The sequence below is a fragment of the Fringilla coelebs genome (genome assembly GCF_963513975.1).
Source record: "Fringilla coelebs genome assembly, chromosome: 2".
Classification (NCBI taxonomy): domain Eukaryota; kingdom Metazoa; phylum Chordata; class Aves; order Passeriformes; family Fringillidae; genus Fringilla; species Fringilla coelebs.
Genome location: NC_140029.1, coordinates 64221244 through 64245089, shown reverse-complemented (window position 1 = coordinate 64245089; position 23846 = coordinate 64221244). Strand labels below are relative to the sequence as shown.

General features: G+C 39.5%; 1 protein-coding gene across 1 annotated transcript in view; it reads right to left on the bottom strand.

The window, feature by feature from the left end:
- The window catches only part of WDFY2 (WD repeat and FYVE domain containing 2), a 58694-nt gene that overhangs the window by 16797 nt on the left and 18051 nt on the right, over positions 1-23846 (bottom strand). Inside the window, exons 2-3 of the mRNA XM_084227102.1 lie at positions 11715-11782; positions 6581-6654 (exon numbers count right to left, since the gene is read on the bottom strand). Of these exons, the coding sequence (XP_084083228.1) occupies positions 6581-6654; positions 11715-11782 (142 nt within the window). The remainder of the gene's footprint in view (positions 1-6580; positions 6655-11714; positions 11783-23846) is intronic.

Sequence of the window (23846 nt, the reverse complement as noted above, 5' to 3'; positions counted from 1 at the left end):
ATGACTGGCTGTGAGCTGAGGTGCCACAAAAAAAGGAACCTGAGACCTGGCAAACACCTGCTGCTCAGGACTGCCTGGGCAGGAACCTGCCCATGTGCACAGCTGTGTGTGCCCACAGGTCCATTTGTATCCATGTGTGTGCATACACTAAATACACCCCAACCTGAACACTCAGGAAATGCAACATAAATATGTAAGAGACCCTCCAAATTGCTCAGTCCAGGCTAGGTACCAACATAGGAATGGAATGCATTTCAGGTTTCTGTTAAAAGGCCTCTCAGTCCTTCAGACAAACAGAAACCCAAACTTCTCTGTGTCCAGGCAAGAGCACACCTACAGGGATAGACTCTGTTGTCTTGGTGCTGCTGTTCAATTTCCAATATGGCTTTTGCCTGGGGAAATGCTGAGCATGGCAGCCTCAGCTCCTGGAAAAGTCAGGTGGTTAAACTCACTGACCACCCAGGTGTTCCTGCAGACTGTTTTGAAGAGGAGAGTTACTCAAAACTGGGGAAACAGAATGGACACTAACAAACTCCTGCAACAACTCTCTGGAAGAAACACCAGGGTAGGCTTTGTGGCAGCACCACATGAAGTAGCTTTCAGAGAGCTGTCAGGTATCTGTGTATATACACCACATATTTAGAGAACCCAAAGAAAAAATGAAGGAGTACAAAACCACATCATTTTAATAATTTATAGCAAATTTATAGCACAGCAACTCCCTGTGCTAATCCGCCTAGAGGACACAAGAAGTAAAACCTAACTCATTTAACCTGAAATAGGATGGAAAACTAAAATAAACATTACATACACAAGATAAGTGAATTTGATAAACATATAGTTGTGAAATGTTCTTGTGCACATGCCAAAAGCACTAGAGAAAACTGGACTTCAGAAGCCTATGGACTATGTTTAAGGCAAACCAAATGTGAAATGCAAAAGAGCAAAAGGCATTCTAACCCCCAATAAGCCAGTAGTTTCCCCCAGTTTCCAAAGTACAATTTAAAAAGAAGTCACTCTGCATTTTCTGTTGGGTCACTGCAGGTAATCTGCCTGGCCTTCAGCACCAGAATTATTCAAACACATCACATCTACTGCTTGGCACCGAAGTGGAGAGGTTACAGTACTCATCTGTGGAACATCTACAGATCCCAGCTTCCAGAAAAACAACTGTGATTTGAAGCAGCTATGTATTCTGCTTTTTCTATGCTTCTGTTCATAAATTTGTTACTAATACATTCTCTTAAATTGCTCTCTACTTTATCTTCCTTTCTTTAATCTCCTCCAGCTCCCAGTAGGTTTCTCTGGCAGATGAGGACTACAGTGGGGAGTGTTACTTAAACAGCAGTAACAAATAAATTAAGTCAGCTGGATTTCTATACCAGGGTCACCCTAGCTCTACAAACCACAGAAAGTTTAAAATCTGCTATACCTTTCCAACAACTAACAGGGGAACTTGTTTTCCTTAACCATGGCCTGAAGAATACTGTAACACCAAATGAAATGCTTCACTACAAAGCCTATTTGAAGCACAATGTGCTAGAATGCTAACTTTCTGCTATTGTTACCTAAAGAGAAATTGCTCTAATTGCTGCATCACGTGATGGGAAGGTACGCCTGCCTTTCCCACCAATTTGGCTGTCCTTCTCTCTGACTGCAGTGGCACACAGATGCCGGTGACTTCAGGTGGGATGTAGAGAGTGGACTGCATTCTCATTTTTATTTGCCTTTTTTGCTCAACAAATTTGATGTTGCCATTCTGGTTTGTGACCCAAAGAGCCCCACAGTTTCACTGGAAGACTGAAAAGCCTTTTGAATATCTCCACTATAACACAATAAATCAAACACGTGTGGTTTGTAAGGTGTATCCAAGTATTGATTGCCACTGTATTCTTTAATATAAACCACAGCTACTATCAATACACTACTCCATCCAAAATAAAGACAAATATAGTACAAGATAAACACACTTTCAGTTAACCTAAATACTGCATATAATTTTTTCCCCCTAAAGACTTGCATATAATTTTCTTCTTTGAAAGCACATAATAATTTGTGATGAATTTTCTAATCTTTCTGCAGGTCTCCCCACTCCCCTTTACAATCTCTCGTGTTCTTCCACTAGATTTATTGCCCTCTCCCTCTTCAGGCCAAATGCATTAGTTGTGTCACTAGACAGGTATTTTAGCACAGGGCACCTTGCTCAAGAAATTCATGCCCTATTACACATAAAACGTGTAATCTGCACTACAAAAACAGTGACTACATCTCTTTAACATTGTACCAGCAGAAGCTGTTTTTTTGTCCTTGCCTAGGTAGATGTTTTGCTCCTCTCAGAGCTGCTGACGCTCAGTTCTCATTAGGCAGCTTCTGGCTCTTCTTAATGAGCTGGAAAAGCTGGGGTCACCTACACAGCTCACTCAGTGCTTGTTAACAGAACAGAGAAAGACTTCTGAGTCCTGTGCAACCCTTTTGCACAGGAGGGGTAGGGACACATCAGAGCACTCAGGATGGTAAAACCAAACACCCTCCTTGCAGGGATTAAAAACAAGTTTTCTGGCAAGATCACTCTTTATCCTTCAGAGGTGGTTTTGGAGCTACTTTACTACCTTTTTGCCATACTTAAAACGTTAATGCTCAGTCTTGCCTGTTTCAGGTGAGCTTATTATTACAATAGCAACTTGGTACCATGAAAGTCTTCACAAAGCACAAAGGAGAATTCTTGAAGACTGTCAAAATCTAGTTATCCACTGATGTACAAAGACTCCCAACTATTCCTTTGTGTAGCACACCTCCTTCATACTGAAACACATACACCCACCACAAACTTCTCTTGAGCCAAAGACTCAAGAGAAAAAAAAACTCACCCTAGAAATAGTATCAGCATCTTGTTTAAATAATTCAGAGTCCTTGGCCATGGGGCTGGGTGACATGGTCCACAAACTAAGGAAGATCCATGCCTTGCCAGAGCTTCATGTATATGCCAACTGATGCATTGCAAAATGAACTCTCCTTAAGCAACTGAATCCATTTCTGAGTTAATAATCTTTATATATTAGTTATGTATTACCCATGCACAAGCTAGTTCCCACCCTGGGGAATTTGCAGTCTGCTCTTTGATAGATGATGCCATTTTGACAACACACTACAAATCTCTTTATAGGCTTGACTTTATCCTGTTAACACAAGCGACTGACTGCACTCTCAGGTCTTCCAGAGAACAAAAAAAATCTGCTTGAGAAATGGAAGAGAATGAAAACTCTTAAATCTTCTGTCAGACACTACATCTATATCTGTTGGGGAAAAAAACCCAAGTCTCTATAAAAAATGACAGCATTTTCACTCTATTTATTATATAATTTCATGTCATTTCTTGAGGTAAAAAACACTAAACTCCCCACAACACAGAGAAGAAGGCTGTACGTCAGCAGGTAGACCCTGACTCGGTTTCAGGTATTCAAAATTCTGTTAATGACCTGGTCAAACTTGTAGACAGCTGCCAGATCAGATGAGATGGAAGATGAATTTATCTTAATAAGTACCAGCTCCAAGGACAAATTCTGAAGGGATTATTCTGTTGCCCTGTTGTCCTTGTGGTTCTGCTCAAAGTACATAACAACTTCATACAGACGTAGGCACAGTCAGCAAAAAAAGGAGAAATTTAATTCATCTTCAGCTACCTAAAAATTAAATCCCTCATTTCAATCTCCCCAAAAATGAAGAAAGAAATTTATGCCATTTCATAATGGTTTCTAGAAAAACTAATGGAGGTGCATCCAAAGACAATTCATCTCTCCTCTACTGGCTGCAGAACCTAATGCTTAACTTTATCTAGGAAATGAGTTTTCATATGGATGAAAGAGATGAGAAATCTCATCTTGGCACTGGAAGTCTCCTGTTTATTGGAAGTAGAAGACCCTTCTTCTGTTTCTTGTGCTATCTTAAGAACCTCGCAGCCATTAAAGTATGTTTTTTTCTAGTTCTGAGCAAGGAATTTATGTCCAGGATAAAGTCTTTTGGCTTCCAAAAGGGATTTCAAGCAGTCCCTAAGATGTCATTTCTTCTCAAAAAAATTTGCCAACTGTAAAAAAAGCAGATCACAGAACGTTTGGGTTTTTTACATTAGGTGCCACCACTCTTCAAGCAAGATGCTAGACAATCTTTACTCGAGACAATGGTGTGCTGTGCTGCACAAATGTTTGTGCAGCCCCCATGCTGAGAAGTGACAAAAGGTTAAACCAATCTCTTCTTCTCTGTAGAAGCAGAACTTGCTGCCTTGTTTCACAAAAGAGGGGGCCATATAAGCTCACTTCAGGTGGCTTCACTGGAACTTCTTTCTGTGCCAACAGTGCTGCCCATCCTTCTCAAAATGCAGAACATGCATTCCTGAGGTGCCATACTCATAACCAAAATACATACAGCTTACAAAAATTTCACATAGAATAAAAAAAGGCAGTTCCACTTTCTTATCTCCATTTACACCAGAAAGTACTTCCTTGCACTGTAAAAAAAAATCATTTGAGATTATGTGTCATTCTCATGACTATCAGCTCACAGCCCTTACCAGGAATCCTATCTTTTTACCCAAAGGTAAAAAGGTACAGAATAATTGTCGGGGTTTTATTGGCATGGTTGGATGGTTTTTTGTTTGTGTTTTTGTTTGGCCCTGCACCCAGCAGCCAAGTGTGCTGGGCATTACAGAAGTGCTAATGTGGAGCAGCTGACTAATTCCAAATATTTCAAGCTGCTCAAGCAAACTGCCTGTACTTCCCCTTTGAGGAAATTAAAATAAGGGTACTAAGGTCACCTTGCTGCAGTAAGTTCTCTTATTTTGTGGTCAATGTGCCCTGCTTATGTATTCCTGGAGGGAAAACATCATAGCTGGGCCCAGGAAAGAAAATTTATCTTTTCCTCAAGAAAGGATAAAATCCTTTCCTCAAGAAACATTGTAACCCACATTCAAGTATCTGGGGGTGTTCTCTATGCCCCAGTATTTCTGGAATTTGAAAACAGGGCTCCCCTTGCTCATCCATTCCCATCTCCACCACTTCTTGCAGCACATTACAGTTGTGGCTACTCTTAAAAGTCATTTGTAGGTTTGCTACAGATGAAAACATTTCATCCTTTGTACAAATTTGTGGAGTGCATTTTTTCCCCACCACACAAGTGCTTGCAGCTTAAGACTAAATCAAGCAACACAAACAAGCACTTCCCCCTTCCTCTATACTCGTATCCAGAAGACTGGGAAAAGAGAAACCCAGCTTAGCAACAAATAGAATCTGCCTTAGATGTGGCAATGAAAACCTATAAATAGCCAAAGTCACGTGCAGGTTTATCACCTGCATATCTCATTTACCTTTTTTAGCTTCAGAATGGAAAATATTTGACCCCATTTACTTTGAAGCATCCTCTGACTCTTCAAAACAAAATGACCCGAAGGTGAAGGACACATCTCCCATCATGCCAGAGTATTTAAATACATTATTTACAGCTGCCTTCACATTCCTCAAAGGCCTGGTGAAAACAAAACTGCCTAGTAGGACCAGCAAATTTCAGCTATTTCAGAGTGGGAAGGAGAGAATTTCAGAGGTGCAGAGAATTCTCTGGAATCTATCCCATCTCCTACATACAAAAGTAAAAATCTCCTACAGGCACACAAAACTCTACTACTAGGCATTAATACTTTATAGGTCAAAAGCTTCACATCTTTGATGGAGCTTACATGCAACAGCTAAAAGGGTCACATCCCCTTTCCATACTGTCTTTAGTGCAGACAGCTGCCCCTTCTATCAGCCTGAAAACACTCATTCAGTTACAAGGCCCATAAGGCAGAGATAACAGCAGAAATATCTGAAGTGATGGTAAACTGATCTTAAACTGGAAGAGGAATCTATTGATGAGGCATATGTGAAAAATACCTCTGACCCATGACTCTTCCACTCTTCCAAAATGATACAGCTTTTTATTCATCATGCCACAAGCAAAATCCAATTAATAAGGTAAACTGCTGCCCTCTATCACAGATCTAACAGACACACTTCTCTTTTAATATCCTACTTTCTTTCCACACATCTCTATCTCAGATGTCAATAAACCAAATCTCTCAGCAACCTCACTGCCAATTAGAAGCAACTCCTCTGAAGGGAGAGGAAAACAAAATCTGAACTCTGAAGTCTGGAAAAGCAGATAGACATGAAGCAGAAATCCACCGTCTGCCTCTAAGAAGATGATTTTTCCTCCTCTTAACTGCTGCTTTCAGAAAACTTTGGTATCATGTAATTAACAAGTAACTTAAATTTAATAAAACAACAGCTGTTTTTCTGTGTTATTTTTAAAGAGATATGCAAATTAAGACAGCTTGTTGACTTGCCCAATAAATATGGTAAACCCCACTCAATCTCTTTGTGGCAGCTGGAATTAAATTTGTAATAATCTAACATTTTCTGTACTACAGATTTAGTTCCACTATCATTAAAAAGTCTATTTCCCAAACACTAGGCAAAAATATTCTCACCACATCATCACACACATACTTCTCAAAAAGGAAGCATTTCAACTAGAAATCTTTGGATGTACTTACTGAGATTGTACCATTGTCTAGACCTATGGACAGCCTTCTGGTTTCCGGGTTAAAAGACATGCATGAACATGGAGCTGAAAAAAATGAACATGTTGATGAAGTTAACAAAACCGTGATTCTCATTTTCTTGAAGTTCTGGAAAGCCTAAAATTAGCTAACATGCTTTATGATGCTGTGCAGCATTTTGAGCTTACCAATCGACAAGCATTAAAATAAGCGTTCTTGAAATTCATTCAACCCTATCCTATTAGGACATGGAAAAATAGCTATTTCTTGCTCCAGTTCCTTAATTTTTTTCTTACTAGTTATCTGTAAACAAGCTTTTCATATAAGAGCAATGGTGCTGCTTTGATATAAGAGGCACTTGACATTTCAGTGTAAGTCAGAGATTACTTAGCTGAATAATTTAGTTTTTTACATTTGCCTGAACTGTGCTGACAATAAAACAAAACACTACATTATGTCAGAAGCTTGCATCCTATACCTGCAGTAAGAAAACTTTCCAGTAGGAATCAACATATCAACAAAAATTAAGGACTGAGTTCAACTGTCCCCTACTCCAATTCCATCACAGACAGCAACTATGACAGTATCACATACTATGGTCAAAATAAAAGTTTTTATCTAAAAACTAACCATTGCTTGATTACATTGATATTACTCTAATAAATATCAGGATTTATGCTGAAATTGCCCACAAGATGGTCTCAGTATGCTCCCTCAAGGATCTGGCAGGATTTGTGTCAAGGGTAAAACCAGGTTTCCTAATAAGAATTCAAGAGCTGTGCTTGGCTGAATTGAAAAATTGTGAAGTTACATTCAGAAAGCAGGAATTGCTTTTACTACCCAACACAGCTGCATGCAGCTGGGAATCCTGCTGTCCCAACATAAACCTTCAGGAATTATTTTTCAGGAGCAATTCCCAACTGCAGCTAGGATAACAGTAAGAGTTACAAAGCTTTATAAACCATATTCTTATGATAAATCTAGAGTACAGTCAGATGCACTTTTAGTTCCCCTTTTCTCCCCCCTCTTGGTTTCCACTGTCCATTGTGATTGCTTGCATGTTTGTGTTACTAACAAGCTTGGAGTCCTCTCTTTTGCGGTACTGTAATCCAGTATCTTAATTTGTGAAATGTCTCTCTTAGGACTAAACAGCCCATAGCTTAGCAAATCTTCCTTGATAGTTTAATTGGCAGCAAAGCTGTATGAAGAAGAGTCAATGTTGACTGTGTAATAAAATTTGTTCCACTTTCAGTATTGACTCCCTCTTGAAATGTTTCCTGGAGGACAACTACCATAAACAGAAAGCCCATCAGATCCACATCCAGGCAGGCACCTCAGTTTATTTCTTTCCTGGAAGGGCTGACTGAACTGAATCAATTAAAAAACTTCAGTTCAAGGAAACTGACACAAAGGAAACAATTAAATCAGGCCTAGTAACAGTGACAAAATTGCTCCTTCCTACACCTTCCCTTAGAAAAGGCAAACTGGAATCACCCCTTCCAAAAGTGGTGGACTACTATTACGTTGAGGCTTCTATGCCTGTAGTGAAATAAGAGCTGTAGGAAAAAAATGGACAGGAAACTCTCCAATTCTAAGCATAATAAACATAAATAAGTTTAAAGGCACTTAATGCCAGAACAGGTGTATCACACAGCAGCTTTTAAAAATGCTGGACAGAGCATACATTGAAAGAGCTACCAGTACCAATGAAGGCAATGAACAGCTCACTGAGAAATTCGTAAGGTAAAATAATTATTTGAAGTATGCTTTTCCCAAACACTTCAGATGCAAATGATGCAAGCAATTGCTTGACATGATTACAAAAGAAGTAACTCCTGAATTCCAGACCCGTGTGTACACAGTCATAGCAGTGTAAAGATACTTATTTTGCTATAATCATTTTTCCCAAGGGAACACTTCAGTAACATGTGCACTTAGAAAAATCATTATGTCAGCACTAAAATTATGTCCATACCAGCTACACTGATGTAGTCAGTCGTGCCACTTGTAACAAGACTGCAGCAGCTTACTCTGGTAAAATTAAGACAATATTCAGGTAGTTTAGCACTTACGCATATTAAAAAGAGGGGAAGAAAAGAAAAAGGAAAAAAAACCCCAAAAACTGAAACATTCAGCTTCTCAGATATTTAAGACTCTTTAAAAAACATATCCGGAAAAAATAACAGCACTCTGAAGACTCTCTACTTAAGAACCTAGCTATGATTTGGATTTCAGACTGGAAAAATATTGATCTGAACTACTATGGAGGTCAAGCAGGATATTCCTGATGGAAGTCTGGCTGTATTTATTTTCCTTAAATACAGGGCAAATAAACACTGATTTTTTGCCTTTAGAAAATGAAATATTGAGGGAAATCCCAATTATATATTTCATGCTCTCGAAAGCGCGTCACCTTTATTAGAGGCTGAGAGAATCAGAAGAGAAATAGACTTTGTCCCTGCAATTTCTGGGACTCCCCTCTGATGTGCCTAAGCATGACACAGTTTAAGACCAAAGGAGAATGTTTTGCATGGCAGTTGTTTCACCCTCCTGTTCAAAGCAAAGTGTTAGTTACGAAAACCATCATAAGACAAGCAGTGTATTATCTGCCTCAAAGACTGCATACTCCATTGTTCACCAGTACAATAAATCCTTTACTCCATTCCACATCTGTAATAGGGTTTTTTTATTGCATTTAGGTCTTTTTGTGTGTTTTAGTTTTGTTGTTTTTTTTATTAGAAAAATTTACTTGACTCTTGACTGCAATTTCTTTACCTTTTATAAATTTGTGTCTGCTAAGCTGTTTTCTTAATCCTCTGCCCAAAGTGACAAATCTAACCATAGTTACACATGTAATCAAGAGTACACATCTAACCAGGGTGACATGTTCACAGAGCTCTGTTGTTAACCAGCTGTTGAGACAACGTTGGTGTGAAGGAAATGGATTGGCAAGGTTTCAGCTAGAACTCTTTTTCTTTCTCATGAGCTGGAGATGATGATCAAAAATATGGCCACTGTGTTGTCCAGAATTTTTTGACCATAGAATCACCCACAAGCAGGACATAAAACTTTCCCAATCAGAAGAAATCCTACCTCTAAGCTCAGAAGAGATCTATAATCTTGGCCTTTTTTTACCATTAGGTATTTAATGATTTTGACATTCAGAATGCATTGATGACCCTGTTTGGATACAGAACTTGACCAAAGCACATCACTGTCAACCCAGCTCCTCATCCCTCTCATTTCCCAGAGGACCTAGTCTGCAAATTCAGTTATTAAGGCTACCCAATATCAAATCATAAAATAGATTGGGTCACACATCACCACAGTCAGTTACAACTCAGGTTAATGGGGTATCTAGAGGTAGGTCTGCCACTCACAGCTTGCTAAGCAGCACAAAGGCACCTTTATGCCTACTACATTTTTACACAAAGAAACTCTCAGCATTGTTCTTTAAACAACAAAACCCAGCATGAACCTAAAGCAGAACACCATCAAAAAGGTGATCAACACAGAAACAGACAAAACCATAATTTTCAGTCAAGTGCAGACTTGTGCAGATTCTGACTCAGAGCACATTCTATGATTTCCAAGCTTAAAGGCATGACTGATTGCAATTGCTTCAGTTGTTAATTATACCTGATGATTCTTGAAATTGTTGAATAACACAATATAATTTCAGTATCTCATGCCTCAAAAGCTTACCAGCCTATGAAGTGAAGGAGCACTGTCAAGTGTTCAAATTTATGAAGGAGCTTTGAAATAATCCCCCTTCAGTGGAACTGGACCTACTCCATCATTTTCACTGAAACAGTTATTACTGGCAATAACACAGCTTTGCTGAGAGAACTTAATGATATTCAAATATGCAAATGTATACAAAAATACCACATGGAAAAAGAGAAGTATCAATGCCAAATAGCTAGAAAGGCCATTTCATAATAGTTTGGCTGGGGAAAGCAAACCTCTTAGGACCAATCAAGGGAACTCAGGCCACTGCCAGTGATCATGACAGAACTCGAGACTGCCACTCCATTAGCTAGTTCCTAATACCTTCTAGGGCAAAATCTTGAGCAGAAAGTACTTTTGAGGATTGACATGTTCTTATGAGCTAGTCCATCAACAAAGGAAGATGGGGGTTCCTCCTCTCTCCCAAATTGTTTTCTTAAAGCAGGCAAATACCATGGCTGCCCTAGAGTCCCAAATTGATGGTTTTTCTACTAAAACTTACACCTATTAAATATTTTAGTTATCACGGAGACAGATGTCTCTTCCAAATCTACCTATCTTAGCTTAAAATAATCCTTTCTCCAGACAGTATGAATACCTTCATGAGACCTGATATGTGCTCCCCAATCTGGATTTAAGGTCAGCTTTACAAGCTTTCCAAAGACAGGCTAACCCAGCACATCTAATTGAAGCTGACTGAAGAGCATTAGCACATGCCTGCCTCCGATGACCTACAAAATTATATTCCTGCACTCAACACGGGGGCTACAGCAAACAGCAAGGGCTTCCATTTCTTCAACTCTCTCTTGGAAAAATGCACATTGATCTGCAGTTTCTCAAAGCATGAACACTCTCTTTGGGAGAGGAGACGTAACAGAGGGATCCATCAGGGAAATTTGGTTTTCCACATTCAATTGCAAAGGTAAAATGATTCTGCTTCTAAATTGGAAGAGCTGCCTTCCCTGTCTATTATCCTCTCTATCACATTAGATGCCATGGAATATTAAGTTCTTACCAAATAAAACCATTTACCATTGCACTCTAATGGACTGAGCACACACAGTAGGAAGGGCAGAGTGATTTATACCGGAGACTTACAAAGCTTTATGGACTCCATTAGGGGCAGAATGCAAGACCACATTTTGAGTTCCCATATTTTAAAACCTGTGTTTGCATTAAACGCTCATCCCTTGCTAACATGTCCTTTTACTGCTGTAATCTCTGATGCCTCTCAGAAGCATTAGCATGTAACTTTGAAAAGCTTCACCAGTACCAAGAAGACTGTTCAAGAATAACATTTGGTATAGAGATGTAAGTGTGCAAACAGTCATAAGCATGAAGTTTCATCAAAACTACTTTGCAAATCCACAGTAGATATTGAACATCTCCTTATACTTACATGGCATTGCATGGTATATACTGGGCCAGTACTGCCCACTGTCTCTTTTCAGCCAGACACGAACTGTTCTGTAAAAGAGAAAACACAACATACATGTGAAGAAGAAGCAAAGTGGTCATGATGAATGTACAACATGTTCTTCAAAATTAAATTATTTTGCTGAGAGGGAAAGTAAACCTGCAAACTCCTACACCAGCCTGATACATCAGCCTCAGATTAACCTCTGTAAGGTGATAAGGGTAGACTCCTTGGTTCCATTTGGTATTCAACAACTTAGCTGAACATATCTCAACAATATTTGGAAACTGCCATGGCTTTTAGTTCTTTGCTTTAGAAGGACTTGAACATGACTGTTCATTCAATGCTTCACATGAGAATTTGGGACACCACAGGTAGCCCTCTAGAACATTCCTGCATCGGCCCTTCCAGTCTCTGCAGAAACCTTTCCCCTGCTCTCAGGGTAGGCCCTGGCCCATCTGCTGCCTGTTGTTTTGTTCTGAAAAGCCCCTAAGAAAACTCCTAAGATAAAGAAGGAAGTTCTGAAATTTTCAGCTGCTTATTACTAAGGTTATGTCCATTTGTGCCAAAAATGACCTCTTCAGCTTCAGGACCTTTCCTCTCCTCCATGCACACAGAGTGCTATCAGAAGAAGTCACTGAGCACAAAGAAGCCAAACTTATCCTCCTCTGAAGAGGATGACAAATATGACAAGCAGCATTGCAAGTCTCCTCTGCCTCATCAGTTTGGAGTTGGTGTCTTTGAATAGAGGCCCTTAGAATCACACAGTGCTCCCTACAAACATATCAGCAGTTTCCTCTCTACTATAAGATCTTCCCAATGTATCTCAGGATTACTTTTGCTTCCTCATAATCATATTATACTGTCAGATGCCTTTTACTCAATCCATGCCCTTCAGAGATTTGAGACAATTGTTGTTTGTTTCTACAGCAGAGGATCTGGACTGATGCACCATCTGGGTTATTAAATATTTATTATTTCAGCCCTCATTGTCATTTGCTTCTTTTGGTCCAGTCTCTGAAGCCTCCTTATACTTGAAGCACTCTCTTAACTTCAGTTCATCAATTAATTTCATCAAAACATGTCTAGTGATAGTGTCAACAGTTATAACCTCTTACTTGTTTCTGCATAGTGCACTGTCACCTCACTTACAGCCCCCTGTTCCTCTAATTACTGCTCCTCTAATCCTTATATCTAATGTTAACCATAAAACTCTCCATATAATACTGTATTCATGCTTTATTGATTTACACTGAATGTATTAACCTTCTCTAGAAAACATAGTTATCCAAGACAGCACCATGTTAGCATAGATTTTGACCCATCACCCACTTTTATTCAGTCTTTTCCATCAAAATTACTATACAACAGTAAATGCAGGAGGGATCTCAAACACTATTGTTTCTATAACTTGCACTTGATACTATTAAGGAAAAAGAAACAAGCAAGAATGGCTCTTTCCAGTACACGAAACATGGAACTACAGCTTATGGGAAAGACTGCATGATCATTTCTACTGTTACCTCATTTTATTCAAGAAGAAGATTGCAGCCCTCTTTAGTCAGTACAAATTCAGAGCAATGTCATAATACAAGAAATACATCATAATAGAATATAAATTGATCTAAGACATTACATACACAAATACAGTCTGAATTGAGATGCCATGCATAATAAAGCAATTCAAGAACTAGTAATCTATCCTTCAAAGTAAAGGCTGTACCACTTTGTCTTCCTCTATTGCATATGTCCAAAATCAAGTCTCTGCTCATCTTACCCTGCCTTTAAACTCCTTTTACAGCAAATAATTCTGAGACCTTGTATATTTGGGCACTACACAAGCTGAATCATTGTAGAAATATCTCAAGCACACACTTTGACAGGGTATGTTGCTCTAAAAATGAACACTTCACTGGGTTAACAAGTTCCAAGGTTAGAAAGCTCTCACAAATTACTCAAAACATGTAACATTCATTATAATTATGTCCAAAGTATAATGGCCTTTTTGTGTTGAACACAGCAGCAGCTCTGAAGCAAAGCTGCCAAAACTTTTTATAAGGCACAATTCACTGGCCAGTAGCAAGGCTGATGTATCTTTGATGGTGAGAAGGACAGCCAAATACCTCTCTCCCCACAGCTGACCATAGCTGTTGACCAGAAGCTCTAGATGCACATCAACCACTGTTTCCCAAATGGATGAGCTCTTACAAATGTGTTTGTCCTTGACAAGTGAGGTCATTGTGGCAATGAATGAGTATGCACAAAAAACAATGGGATGAATCACAGGGAGCTGAAATAACTGAATATTAAACTACCCTGAGGAAATGCACCTGTGAGAGACCTGCCTTTCTTGACCATGCCAATCTAGGTATTCAAGTGCTGTTTCAAAATCCCTAGGCTTCAACAACATTGCCCCTCCTCTCCACTCTGACGCTCCTGCAAATAATAAATCCAGCACAACATCTTACAAATAATTCAGCTTGCTAGGAAAGGACTGCGTAGAAGAACAGATTTTTCAAAAGCTGCAGGAAATAAAAATGAATTTTATGTGCAAAAATGGCAATAATTTGAATGCTTTGGGTTGGTTTTGTTATTGTTTATTAAATTGTACCCACTGCAGAATTTCTAATCAATTTGACAGTTACATCAATTTTAACACTTTTAGATGTATGATAATGAAGCAAAACATATTTTCTAGTAAAGTTTAAAACAAACAAAGGAAAAAAACTGCTGGAGATTGTGTTATGAGTGAAACTACTTCTACTAATATAGGCCTCTTCTACATGTACACAGTACGCTCATTTCTTAATGTAGTCAAATATATTTCCATTCAAGGACTAAATCATGTGACTAAATGACAACTAAATTGGAAACAAAGCATTCTAAGAATAAAAATACTATGAAAAGATGTCATCTAACTGTAAGGTGTGTGAAAAGAAACATAACCAGCAAGTCAGTCATGCAACTCTTTAGAGAAATAAGTATCTTCCCAGTAAATTATTTGAAATAAGAGAAAATAAAAGATCTTGTAAACAATTTCTTTTAAAATTAAGGATGATTACTATGCACGTCTTTAAAGCAAACATTAAAATTTATATTAAGCATTATAATGGATTTCCAATATCTATCTATAAGTTCATGTAAAAGCATGAAAATTATTCCTTATGTCAGGACATGATGACTCAGAATTTTCTTCTCTTAAAGATCACTGAAATAGAAAAAGCATTCTATTGAAAGAGGGGAAACCTACCACAGTTCAGCAACCTTTCCTAGGTAACTTTTTCCCAAAGTAGATTTGGAATAAAACCAACTACTCAGTTTGGGAGAAGCCAAAGGTTCTTGGAAGAGCACATCCTTTTTCAGCTGAAGTTCCACACATTTCTATATACTTCTTCACAGAATACTACCTACTAGATGTGAAACCCAGAGCTTTTGGAGCTTCTAAAGAATGCAAAGGAAAGAAACTCAAACATGAATGAAAATAAGCTTTTTTTATGGATATCTAGCACGAGGAGTACTTGCTGCTTGCACGGTTACTGGATTTAAACAGCACCCACCTGGGTCAGGATGCATTCTTCAGCTGCTCTAGAGTGATTCAGTCAGCATCACCATGGAAATGAGTTGTCCCTTCATTTTGTTGCCAGAAAATTGACTTGGAAAGATTTTAAGAAGCTGTCAAATCGATGGATATTCTTCTAGTCTTTTCATAACAGAGATGATTTATTTTTAAATGAGACAGGCTATATAGAAATAATTCTGCCATACAAAAGACAGGCTATGTCTTCATAGATTAAGGGGATGTGAAAATTGCAGATTTTAAAAGAATAATTGCTTCTCTCTGTTATGATGAAGAGAATGAGCTAAGGTCCAGGTGGCTGTGGATGTACCAGCAGGTCTCAAGCACACTGCCAGGCTGTGCAGGAGGTGAGCTCACTTGGGCACCTACTACTCATGGAGGTGCCAATGTCAACAGCAGCACGTCCACCTCAGTGTGGCAGCTCTGTGCATCACCATCTACAGAAACTTATTCAGTCACTGATATCTCATTTCTGATAAAAACAATCTGTTCACACAAATCCAACTTTGTGCATCTAGGCTGCAGTGTGCCTCGTGAAAATATGCACAATGTTGCCAGGTTGGATGCTCTATCCCTACTCTGGCCTGAGCAATCACCTCACTGCTGGAAAACTCAGTGTTGCTTGGAATGCTGGAGTTGAGTTTCTGTGAGTGACTCATAGCAGGGCTCCTGTCTTTTCTCCTTTATGCCTTGCATGAAATTAGGGCAAAAGACAAACACTGGTGTTGCACACACTACAGACATGCTGATGGGCCAAAACACTGGCCCAAGACGTTTGCATGTTGCAATACTGGGAAATCTGTGGTAGGGAGATCCTCAAGAAATAAGATCCCTATAACACTTCATTTTCTCCAGAATATCCATAAACCCACCAGTTCTAGTTTCACAGTTTGACTGAGGAAATCTAATATATCTGTTTCCCATAACAGGTCCTTCCTCTCCTGTTCTTTTTTTTTTTTCCTTTCTCACTTCTGTCTTTTAAAAAGTTTCTCTTTGCTGAGATGCACTTCTGTAACACTATCACCTTCAATCCCCAGACATACACCAGAGTATAACAGAAGAGAGGTAACCCTCAACACAAATAATTTGCTACATTATTTCATCGGTATTTGGCATTTTAATGTATTCCTTATTGTTTGTACCTTGGACCATGTACTGTGGGATTATTTAATCTCTTGTTTTGCTGAGTAACCAAAACCGCTAAGCATCAAATGAAATGTGAAATTATTTTAAAGTTTTCTATTTTGCTATTTTATAGTTTTATTCTTATTTGTAGTGAGGACACAAATTACAGAGGTACAGAAACTTTAATTTGTCACTTCCGAAAGTCATCAGGCTTATTCAGAGACCCTTTGCACGTTATAGCTCCTTGGGAAAGGAGGATATGTCAACAGTGCAAATGACGGTTAAAAAGAAACACTTCCTACTGTCCACTGTTATAACTACAGAACTGATTTAACACAGTTTCAGAACAGTTTTGAAAAAGGAAAAGGAATACACTAAACTATTGTGGAATGTCCTTTAAAACACTCCTCCAGCTATTCACTGACAGAAGAAACAAAAAGATATTAGGATAATGTTATATAAGCGTTAGAGCAATCTGTGAGGTTTCAGGCATACCTAATGGAGTATTAGCACATATTCTTACCATCAATACACTGAAGACTTCTTTAACATTGAAAAGAAACCACATCTATTCCTAAATATCCAATAACAGACAATTCAGAAGTATTCAAAAGACATGTTTCTGTAGAAACTAAATATCTGCATTTGTGACAGCAAAAGCTCTACCTGATGTCATGAAACAAAAGTGACAATAGTAGCCTTTGAAGTTCAAGTTCACCACTGATGGCTTTATCACCTTTAGCAGGGACACACTGCCATTAGAAGTAGGATAAGGAAAATTATTTAACAACTGCATTAGACTGGATTATACAGTATATAAATCCCTAAACCCGTCCAGAGACTTTTTGCAGAGATGGGAAGAGATTCTGACCTCCCCTGCTTAGTGACATGGAATCCTACTGTGAATAAAGGATCTTTCATACTTGGTGGCAGCTCATGAACCGCTGCCAGTGTACTGGAACCAGTGATGAGGAGTTCCATCTCTCCAATAAATTTTGAAAGAAAGTATATGAAAGCAAAAATCAAAACCAGAACTAGTTTCTGGGCCAGCTTGCATTTCAGGGAAAAGAAATAGAAATGTAATAGCAGAGTGCCAAAGCCTCAGGCAACAAGAGGACTTCTTTTAACAGTCCTTATCCCATGCCCTCCTAAACGAATAGCAAAAAAAAAAAATACACCCACACCACCCCCACCAAACCCAACACCAAAGGCCCAGGGAAGTGCATGATTGTCTCCCACTCAGGCTCACCCATACTAATCCTCACAAAGCCGATCACACAACTGTGATGGAGGGTTCTACATACACCTTGAAATACTGGGACACATTCCAGGCGCTACCTTGTCTTCCCTGGTTTTGATGAACAAATATGTGATTTCAGCTGAACTAGTCAAAGATTAACTCACTCAACTTCTTCTGAGCCTGAGACTGTGTACAGCTATGCAGCCACAGTAAAAGAAGGACATAAAGCTATTTAGAGAGCATGCAGTGGAGGCAGTAAGGATGGTGAAGGGTCTTGGAGGAAAAGCTGTATGAAGAGTGGCTGAGGTCACTTGGCCTGCTCAGCCTGGAGGAGACTGAGGGGGAACTCCATAGCAGTCTACAGCTTCCTGCTGAGGGGAAGTGGAAGGGCAGTACTGATCTCTTCTCTCAGGAGGCCAGCAATAGAACCTGAGGGAATGACATGAAGCTGAGTGAGGGGAAGTTTAGGTTGGATATTAGGAAAAAGTTTTTCACTGTAACAGGCTCCCCAGGGAATTGGTCACAGCACCAAGCCTGCTGAAGTTCAAGAAGCGTTTGAACAAAGCTCTTGGGCATGTTGTGTGATTCTTGGAGTGTCCTGTGCAGGTCCAGGAGTTGGACTTGATGATCCTTGTGGGTCACTTCCAAGCCAGGATACCCTGTGATTCTATGATCACTGTAGATCTGGTCTAGGGTCTTTCATATTACAAAACGGCAGGTTCAGTTTCTGAAATAAAGAGCAAGAGCTACAAGTTCAGGAAAGGGGGAAAATGTATTGGGAAAAGATTAAAGAGTTCTGAAGGATGGACTGTTTTACAGAGGTTCTCTCTTAGCACAGATTACATAAAGGCATTTCTAGAAGATATAATATCTTCATGGTAACCTTGGTCTGTAACTCAGCATTGGGCTTCCCATAAAATGGAAGTATTTTGAATAATGATAAGATACCCTGTATCTGTATTTTGAATAACTGAGAATAATTTTGAATAATGAGAGATACTCTGTATCTCTCAAGCCCTGTAACAAAGCCACAGAAGCAGTAAGATCTGACTTCAAGAGGAACCTAGGCCAGCTCCCAACATCCAGAACCTTTGACATCCTGCTCTTGTATCCAAAACACTGTTGCCATTGTCACCAATCCAGAAACCCTCATACACAAAGCTCAGAAGCACCAGAGAAACAGGATCACGGCAATGGAGGGGAACTAAGCAAGGACTTCACACAGCCCTGGATGGGAGCACACGAAAACCCGTGTGAAGGCAGCTGGATCTCTGAGCAGTAGCTCAGCCACCAGCTGTGAAGAAGGAAGGAGTCTCATGAACACTTGAACATTCAAGAGCACTGTCAATCCCACCCAGTGATATAAAAAAAAATTGCACAAAACAGAGTGCCAAGCAAGCAGGCAGATGGACTGAAAGGCAGGATTTTTTTTCACACAAAGCATACTAAGCACTCAAACCATGCTTAATAAGATGTTTCCCCATTTAATTCAAGCTGCTGTAACTAAATGCAGATGCACATTGCATAACAGGGAAAATGTCAAAGTTTAGGTAGGTTATATGCAGCAGGAGGATTGCATGGGTTTGTCAGGGTGTTATACCCATCTGTTGTACTTAGACCTCAGAGAAATCGACACCATTTTATTTAACACAGTTTTGGTTTACATAGAAGGCTTTCTGGGTATTTCGTGGGAAGTGACTAAATCTCAAAGACTTACAGGAGACAATATCAGGGGAATTAATTTTTATGACCTAAAAAAAAGAGAGATACTGACATGACAGCTTTACTACTCAGCTGTGAAACGGTTTCTACCCATTTTTCAGTTTTCTGGACAATAAGCAATGCAGTTCAGTGATTTTTCCAGTTAGCTGAGTACACATGCCCGGGAGCAGTGCAAGCTCTGCTCTTCAGGCATGGGACAAAAACCACATTCTGACCAGTTTCCACTTCGGAAACTTTGGTTAAATAGAGACCCAAAAAATGAACCATAAGTCACAACCACAGAAAAATACTCCATTACGTTGAGGTTACTAGAACAAGGTTCAGAGAGCCAAGCTGCCTCAGGTCTTCAGCAGCTCTACAAAATCAGTTCTCATCATGTGTCATAAGAAGCAGTGTAGTGACTACACCACATTCCAGCTGTAGGGAAGCTAAATTTTTCTGCAAATGCAGGGCTGGAGTTCCCAGTGAGCATGAACCTACAGCTTTGGAAAGAATTAAACAAGTGTTACATCACATTGGGACTTCTTTCAAGCAAAGTTTCAAAATTACCTCCTCATTAAAAATTGTGGACTAGTCTTCCTTACAGATCTTTGGGGTAACAAAATGATCTTCATCTCTCTCTTACCCACAGACCTCCTTCACCCATACCCCGCCAAATGATTTCCCTTCTAGAACAGATGAAGCTTTGGAGCTGCCTGAACTGATCGATTCCTGTTTGCATTCAGGAAGCATAAACACACAACCTTTTGAAGGTAATTGCATTGGATGATTTAATTATTGCAATCCAATTACTTTCACCTCCTTCCCACATTCAAATGTTTCAGTAATAGAAGTTATTAGAAAGATCCTCATTAGATTAAAATACAGACCTGCTATGCAGTAAGTGACTCAGCGGAACCCTGGTAAAAATACCCAGTGGATCCAGAATTTGCAGGAAAGAAACACTGCTACACCCCTCTAAATTGCCCATGAAGCAAAGGTGAAGAACCAGAACCCACCAGGTCACTGTCCTGCTTCCAGCTGCCTGGTTGGAACATCTGTCCAGCAAAACACAACACTTTTTCTCCAAAAATCCTATTGGCTTTCAACTTATTGATAATTTTTAAGTTGTGCATGCTTCACTCTACTTAAAAATGAATGCATTATTCAATTGATAAAAAAGTGGATCTGTGAAGTGAAAGCTGAACATACTAATTTTCTATATACATACCACCAGTATGGCATTTTCTAATAAATTACAGTCACATAAAGGTTAATTTACAGGAAAAGATAGATATTCGATCCCAAGCTTTAAATTAAGTCATACCCTTAGGCTCAACTTAATTTTCATATAAATGTTTGGTTAACTATCCAGTGTAACATCTAATAAATTATGCCTTTACTGCAGAGAAAGGAAGCCACCTTTCCACATGTATAAGGTGGTGCCCTCTCTCAGCATTTTAATTTCTGGACCTAAGTCATCTGCATCATTCATTGAAACACCCTCTTTGGTTTTTAAATGCTGCTGAACAATTACAGCAATGTTTTTTCAGAGACAACAAACATATCAACTTGGAATGTACTTGTATGCTGTGTGCCACACCAAGGTGCCTCTGCTAATGCTCTTCATAAGGCATCAAGGACTTTCTGCAGAGAAATCACATTTCCAGTTCCTCCAGCTGAACTTGAACAATGATTCATGGGTGATAAAATGTTCCCTCAGCTTTTCTGCTCATTGCCATTTTCCCCTCTGGGCAGCCCGACTCAGAGATATTTTCATTGTCCTCAACTCCGACAGGCTTTGCTCTTCTAGAGGAGGTAAAAAGCCACTCTGCTGCTCTGACCCAGCTGGACAACTTTGGCTGGGGAGTCTCAGTACTCTGGGAAAGAAACCAGCAAGGTCAACAGAATTAGCACCAGCCAAAAGGGATCAAGAAAGCAGGGCAAAGCTATGCTAACCAAACCCTATCCTGAAAAGTTTGTAAAATAGCTGCAAAGGAACTGTAGCCCTGAAGTGCTTTACCAAGGGCTCTCAGATTTCTTCTTACCAGCATACTGCTGTGTGTGGTGAGGTGCCAGCAAAGCCCAGCAAAACCCAAACTTCTGACTCTGTAATTTAGAGGTGATCTGGCATTTCAAGGGCTAAAAAGCCAGTCAGTTTGTCATCTCTGCATTCCCACGGGGGTTGCATGGGGAGATGGAAACAGAGTTGAACAGAAACCATCTTCAAACCTGTATCGTGAGACGGAATATTCCACCCTAAACTTTAGGTTTTATTATTTTAAAAATCTCTCTCAAACATGCAGGGCCTCTTTACATTCAGCTACTTCTTTCATATGGCCTAGTTGCAGCTTTCCTATTCTTCAGCATTCTACTCCATACTGTAATAATTTTATTCTATCATGTTTAAAATAGTAAATTTCAATTTTTAAACAGCAAATTTCAATAAACATCTTCTTGCTCTCCTCCTACGAGACCAGAAGTTCTGTTTTCTCTACCTTCTCCTCTGGTATATATATAGTTGCTGTGTATACTCATATAATTTTTACATGCCTCTTCTTTAAGGTAATCAATCTTTCCAGTCTCTTGGAAAAGCTGTTCTTGTGTTCCGTTCCCCTTACCTGCTTTCCAATCCCTCTAATGAGACAATATCCTGTCTGAACTGTCATATTCTGTACTAAATGCAGCGATCCAGACACAAACAAACCTGCTAAATTATAAGAGCATTATCATTCTTTTCTTTACACATCTTCTTCCTGTATGTACCCTAGCACTGTTTATTTGCAGCACTTGTATATGTTTTTTACTTCGTGCTGGCAGGATTTAGAAACTTACAAACTATGGATGAAAGAGAAAAAATATATTTATCACTATTAGATTCTCTCTGCAATACACTGCTATCCACTTAGTAATTTCTTCTGCGTTCCACATCTCACCAGACTCAATCAGCTTATCTGCTAATTTGGGTAAGACAACTAGTCCAGACTGTTAGGGAAGGGAACAGAAGATTTGTCAGCCACAGTTCTCAAGGGCAATCCCAGAACCACATGTTTCTGGCAAGAGGTAGAAAGAAAATTACAAAGGAGAGCATAGGCAGAGACTATCAAATAGTAAGAAAAACCTTGACCCTTTGCATCAAACTTTCCCCTTGTGAAAACAGGACAGGAAAGCCGTGTTTATTGCAGCAGCGCAGGGAAGACACAAGACCATCTCTCCTCAGGTACAAAAAATAGATTCTTCAAATATGTGAAATGGTGCAACACATTGCAGTGCAGTCTTGTAAAGATGCCTGGTAGAACTGTGTCCTGATAGGACACCACTGCTCAGGTGACTGACCAAACCAACAAAGCCTGTAGCAACTTCAGTTCAATTACCTGGTCACTGTCTCAAGGGTAACTTCCTCTTTGCTATAAGGGACAGATTCTGGTTCATGGCAAAAGCATCAAATATTATAAAAACCTCTTTGCTGGCAGCTTATTACTACCTTACTTTGCTGGGATTTTTTTAGAGGGCTGCAATTCCTGTCCAGATGCTGTGTCAGCTTGCATCCTCCAGATTTTTACTGCTGCCAATCATAGGGAAAATATCAGTATTATCTTGGAAGAAATAGATTTGAGGTTGTGAGACAAAGTCATCTCTAAAGACGTGCTTCTCTGCTTGGCAGCCTCTCACTTTTAAATCTTATTACAAGCTAATACAAAACATAACGTCTTCAGGTTCAAAAGTAGTAAGTACTTACTACATGCTACTAGGCATGGTAATTACAATAAAGGTGTCAATATTTATATATTTACAGGAATCAGGAATCCAAGACAAAATAATTTCAAAGCAAGAATTTTCAAAGTCATTGCTAAGTTAAATAGTGGGCAACTCTACATCATCACTGGAAAAACCTGACCAACTTTACCCATCCTGAATAAAGATGAAGTTCCTTACCAGAGAGCTAAAGACCACCTACTTCCAACCTCCCAGCCATGGGCAGGGACACATTCCAGTAGATCAGGCTGCTCAGGGTCCCATCCAACCTGGTCTAGAACGCTTTCAGGGATGGGGTATTTGTATCTATGGATGCTGCCTTCCAGCAGAAGGTTACCAGTTAGCATAAGTAGTGCAAAGAAAGGTGTCTGAAGTAATGACTTGGCCTCTTCCAGGGCCATTGGAAGCAGAGAAGGGCAGCAGATTGAAGCAGACCCAATCTATTGCTGACCTTGGCAGAGGACACCGGATTTTAGATGGTAATACAAGGTAGAAGACAGCTAGAGACAACCCACTGGGCTAGTAAATCCTTGTGCTATTAGGTAAAGCATAAAATCAGCTCACGGCATCTGCTGGGGAAAAAGATGAGCAGAGATGGGGTAAAGACAGTAAATAAGAGAAGGGTCCTTTCTGATCCTGTGGCCTTGCAGGCTCAGCACCACCTGAAAAACTAAATCATGTTTGTAACTCTGGCTTGACTTTTTTGCAGGTCAGA